The 7,263-nt window shown below is 34.5% G+C and overlaps 1 protein-coding gene across 1 annotated transcript; it reads left to right on the top strand.

Annotated features, from left to right (window-relative positions):
- The first annotated feature begins 269 nt into the window (after nt 1–269).
- On the top strand, nt 270–6,708 carry LOC106414253 (homeobox protein knotted-1-like 6). Its single transcript, XM_013854936.3, has 5 exons — nt 270–752; nt 1,094–1,219; nt 1,302–1,440; nt 5,916–6,154; nt 6,231–6,708. Exons 1-5 carry the CDS (start codon nt 432–434, stop codon nt 6,348–6,350), a joined length of 945 nt encoding a protein of 314 aa, XP_013710390.1. The 5' UTR covers nt 270–431; the 3' UTR covers nt 6,351–6,708.
- Nucleotides 6,709–7,263: the final 555 nt, after the last annotated feature.

Raw genomic sequence — 7,263 nt, 5'->3', positions numbered from 1 at the left:
TAGATGAGCCCATTTTCCTAAAAGCACTTTCGTCCCGTATCTGATTATATGGAAAAAAGATACATCCTCTAGTCATTCTCTTGTTAACACTTGCCTTTGGTAGGAAAATTCACCCATAAGTTGGGAAGGCCTTATCTTGAAACTGTATGGAGCCCCAAGCTCGAGCCATATAGCTCATTGTCCTCTTTCGTAATTACACTTTCCATTTTTTCCATTAACTATTTTTATTATTATTATTTTGTTTTGTTTTGTTTTTTCCAAAAGAAAATATGATCCCTGCCTCTCTCTCTCTCTATCTCTAGATAAAATACCCCCATAGAAATATATTGTACAATAACCAAAAGGCGGTTTCATACAATTCTTCATCGCTTGCTTATCTAGCTTTTTGCAGAGAAACAAGTTAAGAAAGAAGACGGAGGTGGTCACCGGCGATGGATGGAATGTACGGCTTTCATCCAACATGTGACTACTCAGATAAGCCGGTGATGATGATGTCACAGGATAATATGATGTTTCCTTCCGACTACCAAACCTTGCTTTGCTCCTCCGCCGGAGACAACCGCGTCTCCGATGTTTTCGGTTCGAACGAGCTACTCTCAGTAGCCGCCTCCGCTATGTCGTCCGAGGCTGCATCGATGGGTCCAGAGATCCGAACGAATAATGGTAACGTATCGCTCGGTGTCATCAAGGCTAAAATAGCTTGTCATCCTTCGTATCCACGGTTACTCCAGGCGTACATGGACTGTCAGAAGGTGATTTATACAAAAACTGATCGAGAATAATCATAGTTGATGGTCCACTGTTCCTTTCTCTTGTCTCTTCCTTTTTCTGTTTGTTTTAGCGCAGTTACTTTTATAGTTTCACCTCTATAAGAATTTTGATCATATTCATTTTTTTGTCAAGTAATTTTTGATCATTTCATAATCTAGGCTTCTTTTTTACTTTCTTGGTGAAATTCAAGAAAGTGTTATTGTTTTTATAATTTCTGGTTAATGACAAAGGAGAAACTAAACCATCTGTTTGGTAATAATTTTCTTTATTTTTGTTTCCTTGAGTTAGATGTAACGGTGTGAGATTTTGATCAACTTTGCAGGTTGGAGCGCCGCCGGATATAGCGTATCTACTGGAGGAGATTCAACGGGAGAGCCATGTGTATAAGCAAGGCGTTGCTCCTTCATCATCTTGCTTCGGAGCTGATCCTGAGCTTGATGAATTCATGGTCTATCTCTTTTTCTTGATTTTTATTCGGATTCGTTTGTTTTTTTTAAACACATAAAAATATTTGGTTGGTGAGATTCCAGGAAACCTATTGCGAAATATTGGTGAAGTACAAATCGGATCTCGCGAGGCCGTTTGATGAGGCGACGACCTTTTTGAACAAAATTGAGATGCAGCTACGGAACCTATGCACTGGCGTGGAGTCTGCCAGGGGACTTTCGGGTAAGTCATTTTTATTAATCCATCTCTTGTTCAGTGGCTAAGATTGGTGTTTGGTCTCTGAGTGTTGTTTCTGATCTGTGTGTGATTTACACTCTATTTATCTCCTATTTATATATTGCTTTACTCGATAAGTGTGTCTTTCCGTTACATTATTTTACCACACTAACCAGGAAAGATGCGTTTAAAAAAAAAAAAACAGGAAAGATATTGAATTCGTTTCAAAAAATTTATTCGTAGTCTCTGAAATATGACTGGGAGCTTAATGATTTCAAGAACCCTAGTTTCCGCTTATATGAGGAAAAAAATAGAAAAAGATAAACCCTAGGTTTGGTGCAGATGTTTGAGTGACTGAGTCACATCTTTCATCTCCATAGCCACTTTCCTATATTGGGTTTTCTTGTGTTCACTGCTTCATAAGTCGTCTTTAAGGTCTAATTAACTTGGAACAGTTTTTGCCATTATTTTACAAAGGTCCCATTGGTTATCAGTCATTAGGTGGGCTTTTTAATACTCTTCTTGCTATATATCTCTTTCTTGTTCATCTTTGTGGAAATCATACAGTTTTAACTTTATATTCCTTTTTTTCCTGTCAGAAAGAAAAATGATCTTGAAAGCACTTAACTTTTGCGGTAGAGATTCTGATTTTGACGTTTCAGAGTCTTGTTGCGTACTGATTTTTTTTTCCACGTTCCTGTTTTTTCCAGTGAAAACCTGTCGACAGAAAAAACCTAGTCATGACCTTTAACCAATAAATTTTGTTGAATTTCACGAACTTATTTGCTCCACCACTCGTTAACGTATGTTTATTGTGTTCTTCTCCCTTGTTGAATTAACATATCTTCTAGGGCTCAGATGATTTTCATAACAAATTTGACAGAAATATTAGCAATAAAAAATACTTATTACGCACACTCGCAGATAATATTTTTGGAAAACTAAATTTAAGCACATTCATTGTCGTTAGAATTAAAAACATTTATAACACAAATTCCTTTTATTAACGAATACACCGGATTGGAGTACTTTATAATGAACTCTAGAGAAGCTTCACTCTGATCTAGTTCAAGTTCCAATGATCTGAGTTTTTTGTTGATCATCGAAAGTGGTGTCAATGCCAAGTGTATGATCTTATATGCATCTCGTGTGTTAAAAGTGTTTGGTGTCTTGTTGGACTTTACTAACATGTGAGTTAAGTTGCTCAGTTCTGTGGGTTGTAGGTTTACATTTTAAAACCAAACAAAAAAAAGATTTATATTATATACAATTCTAGTGCATTTTTGTATGTATTTGCTTAATATGATCTATGGTTCTAACTTCTAAACGTTTTTGTGGCCTTAAGAAATTAACCGATCACATTTAGAGGTGTCAAAATGAGCTAGCTTGTTCAACTTAGCTCAGTTCATAGTGAGCTCGGCTCTTTCATGAGCTAGTTCAGCTCAGCTCATTTATTATATGAGCTTCGATATGTAAACTCAAACTCAGATCATCTAGACCATGAGTTAGTTCTTAATAAAAATAAGCAAAAGCAAGAGAGACTTATGTCAAATTTGGATCAACAAAGTTTGTGAGAGAGATGACAGGGTTAAGGTGGGTTTATATAGAAGATTTTGATAATTCCTAAACAGTATAGTTTTTTTTTTCTTCTAAAAAGTTATAAATAACTTTTAAAAGTTTAATTTCCATATTACTTATATGTATGTTTTACATTTTAATTTTAGAAAATAAATATGATAAATATAGAATTTTTTTTTACATAAAAATAGAAGTTATTCAAATATAATATATATATACATATATATTATATATTATATATAGTTGTAAGTATAAAAATGAACAAGTTCATCATGTTCATTAAAGATCGTTCATATAACTCGTGATCTAATTTAAATTCAATCACTAAACTCATTTATTAAATGAGTTTAAAATATAGAGATCATTTTCGTGAAAAAAAATGAGTTGAACTGGGGCAGCTCATGAGGTATACCTCATTTTGACATCCCTAATCACATTAGTGAAAATATTAATAATGCCTAAGAAATTTTAACTAATTAATTAGTTTGAAACTCCACTTAACGACCTGAAAGAGTTAGCTGTAAAGATATGGAACTCCATAAAACGGTGTACTTTTCCAGCTCTTGAGGGTTTTCCTTATCGCGTTAGATCTCAAATGCAGTTTCCACCTGTACTTTGGTAATATTGTTTATTGTGGAAAAAGCTGCTGATATTTTACATTTCAGAGTATTTTAATTGATTAATCGAGAGTTTGCGAGAGAATCAGCTGGAAAAGGTTGATAAATAGATCACTGCAGGTTGTCAATGGTGGGCGAATGCTTGTGATTAACTATTTTAAAATTGTTCAAAGTACAATTTACCTTTTGAATGATTGCATCATCTTCTTCTTTTAAATTAGTTGTGAGCTTTAACCATTTTTTTCGTTCTACTTGAAGAATCGAGTTTTTATTGCACCTGAACGAATCATAAACTAATAAAAAATACAATGTTAAATTAGATTCACTTGAGATGTGATCTACCAGTTTCTTAGATTACTCGCATGCTTTGCTTTCTTTCGTTCTAATCCGCTTTAGTAATACAGCCAATCCTTGGCTCCACCAAAGTTGACTTAAATAGGTCTTTGATACCTCACTAATACAAAAGATTTGGCTACATGAACATTTACTCATGCTTTTTCGTTTTTAATTTTTTTAGTTACAAGTTAAGAAAAGAGTTTTTATATTCCGCTAAAAATTCTTCCTCGTTAATGGGCTCTTAGCTGCTGAGAGAGAATGGTTTCTAATTGACTTTTTCCGATTCCTTTTAGTTTTTTTTTTCTCTTCTTTGCGAAGCATTTTCCCAAAGTAATATCATATGTTTTTTCATAATTGATTAAAAGAGTAGAATATTTTTATTGTAAGAAAACGGGATCATACTGCATGATAAGCTTGAATTAGAGTCCTTTTTTGTTCTTAAAGCTTGAATTAGAGTCCTTTTTTGTTCTTTTTTTGTTTTGGTTAAGTAATAGGTTTGGGAGTCCATGTGACTCCCGTGTATTCCGCTAGTGATCTCCCACCATTGCCCCCACTTACCTTTCTCTCCTAAAAGATTTTGTTTATAATTTGGTAATTTTTTTAATAAAGTAGTAAAAGGAGACATAGGGTTCTCTACACCTCAATCAAATCATCTATAAGACTGACTATATGCTTCTCTATCTTTTTCTCAACTCTTTTGCATATAGTATAAGTAGTGGTCGTCATTTCCTCTGGTTGCGTTGTTCCCTTGGTGGGTCGTATGATGTCCTTCTGCGGCACGCTACTTGCACGTGTCTGCTTATTTGCATGTTAAACTCTATTTTTTCAAGCAGTCAATGAAATGTAAGAACATAATTACAAACTATTTTTTCTGTCATTTAACTATTAACATAATGAGACATAATTCACATGTGTGTATACAGTATGAACCTTGAGGCTCCACTTTCAATCGTATCTGTCTGACATTATCGTAATCAGCTCATGTTCTAAATGTTTTAATGTGTTCATTATTACTTTGTATGCCTTCTCTGGTGATGTGTGCATTTGAATTATGAGTTTGTTACCATCTCTGTTTTCGTCATGATTGACATTGGCTGTTTGTAGAATTCTTTGGCTAGTTGTTTATATATTTGCCATTGCTTTAGTCGACTTTGTAGGGGTTGTTTAAATTTAATTTCAAGAACTTGATGTGGCACATTGCATGCTTTGCCTTCTTTGGTAAAAATATCTGTTGACAGTAACGTGTTAATTTTATTTGTTTTTTTACATATTTTAATACTATACTTTCTAGCTCTAATGCTGTTTGTATATAGTAGCTTAGTCCATTACATTGTATGCATGACTGACTTTGTCTCTTTTAATTCGGAAGTAACCACGGTTGCTTTCTCCGGCTATATCTTTCTGTCACACAGTCAAAACTATTATGAAATCAGGTAATGTTTCTTGAATCATCTCTTGGGGTTGAGTTTAATGTCAGAAAGCTCTGTGTAAGTGGGTCAGTAGAGTCGTTGGGGGCATATATATAAATGTGAAAATATAGGTTTTGGGGTGTTGTGGGGAAGAAGAACATAAATGCGAGGTGTAGCGTTATTTCCGGGGGTTCACACTGATCACGTGTCGTAGTCCCATTTAGATGATGAAGTAGGGCAGGTATGGGGGATGTGTCCTCATGAGACAAGACTATTAGTCCTCTCTACTGACACAATGTCAATGGAAGTAACTATTCACTGCGGCGGTTTCTTTTCCATTTTTGCCCTCGTCTTCTTCTTGTTGAGCCCTTAGCCGTTTAGCCGGCTCTAACTTTATAGTTGCAAATAATCTACTATTTTCATATTAATCTGTCCTTTAGTCGTCTGCTAAATCATTTATCGCTACGTGCATGTGAAAATATGTTTAGTTCATCTTGCTCTCTAGAGGTTACTGATCGACTGTACACTTTGCATGTGCCAGAGGATGGTGCAGTTTCATCTGACGAGGAACTAAGTGGAGGCGATGAGATATCACAGGATGGGAAACAAATACGTGAAGACCGTGATCTCAAGGACAGGTTGCTTAGAAAATTTGGAAGCGGTATAAGTTCTCTAAAGCTGGAGTTTTCAAAGAAGAAGAAGAAAGGAAAGCTACCAAGAGAAGCAAGACAAGCGCTACTCGATTGGTGGAGTGTTCACTATAAGTGGCCTTACCCTACTGTAAGCCAAAAACACAGTTTATGTTCACAACTATATATTTAAATGGGATGATGATATGTCATATGAATGTTTACAGGAAGGTGATAAGATAGCTTTAGCTGATGCAACGGGGTTAGACCAAAAACAGATCAACAATTGGTTTATAAACCAAAGAAAACGTCATTGGAATCAGTCAGAGAATATGCCTTTTGCATGATGGTCAACTCTAGTGGATCATTTTTACCGAGGAATGAGAATTATCGTATTTAAACGTTGAAGTAAAAGAAAGAAATGGGGGTGTATTGACATGTTTCCTTAGTACAAATTAAATTCTGCTTTGTTTTGCCGACAAAAGAAAAATGAAGGGAAAGAGCAGTGAAGGTTTGGATACATGAATGAATATTTACTCAAGTCACATGTAGGAATGAACCAAGGGACAAGTCTTCGTCAAATGCTTTGTAACTATTATTATCGGTGAACATGCCTTTATCGTAAGTGACTTAATCGGTCTCTTCTAAGATCAGTCTCTCGTGATTTTAAAGTTTCATTATTCTCACAACTGGAAATTTCTGTCATGACCAAACGTTTTAATTAGTTTTCACTTTTCTCCCTTTTGAAAAAGACTTATTTTTGGGTTCACTGTTCACCAACCAATAGGTTTGTGTTATTTTATATTCGATATCTTTAAAAAAAAAAACAAAATATTGTCCAATTATATTATTTTTTTAAAATTAAAAGATAAAAAAAAAATAGTAATAATTACAAAAAACAAAATTTTAACGTCGTCAGCAAAACATTAAATCCTAAACCCTAAATCCTAAACTCTAAACTCTTGGATAAACCCTAAACTCTAGGATAAATCTTAAACTTTAAATCAACATCACTAAACACTAAAACACTCAAGGATTTAGGGTTTAGGATTTAGGGTTTAGAGTTTTAGGGTTTGTGTTTTTATTTAGAGTTTAAGATTTATCCAAGGGTTTAGGATTTACCCAAGGGTTTAGAGTTTACCCAAGGGTTTAGGGTTTACCCAAGGGTTTAGGTTTACCCAAGGGTTTTAGGGTTTAGGATTTAGGGTTTAGGGATTAGGATTTAGGGTTTAGGGATTATGATTTATGGTTTAGTGTTTT

The sequence above is a fragment of the Brassica napus genome, chromosome C8 (assembly GCF_020379485.1).
Source record: "Brassica napus cultivar Da-Ae chromosome C8, Da-Ae, whole genome shotgun sequence".
NCBI classification, from domain to species: domain Eukaryota; kingdom Viridiplantae; phylum Streptophyta; class Magnoliopsida; order Brassicales; family Brassicaceae; genus Brassica; species Brassica napus.
Note: the sequence above shows the minus strand (reverse complement) of the source record. Positions and strands in the feature narration are given on the sequence as shown.

Bases quoted from the DNA above. Each gene is read 5' to 3' on its own strand.
- LOC106414253 (XM_013854936.3), top strand. From the start codon at position 432: ATGGATGGAATGTACGGCTTTCATCCAACATGTGACTACTCAGATAAG. The intron at 1,220-1,301 runs GTCTATCTCTTT...GTGAGATTCCAG, and splicing joins CTGAGCTTGATGAATTCATG to GAAACCTATTGCGAAATATT. The intron at 1,441-5,915 runs GTAAGTCATTTT...TGCATGTGCCAG, and splicing joins GTCTGCCAGGGGACTTTCGG to AGGATGGTGCAGTTTCATCT.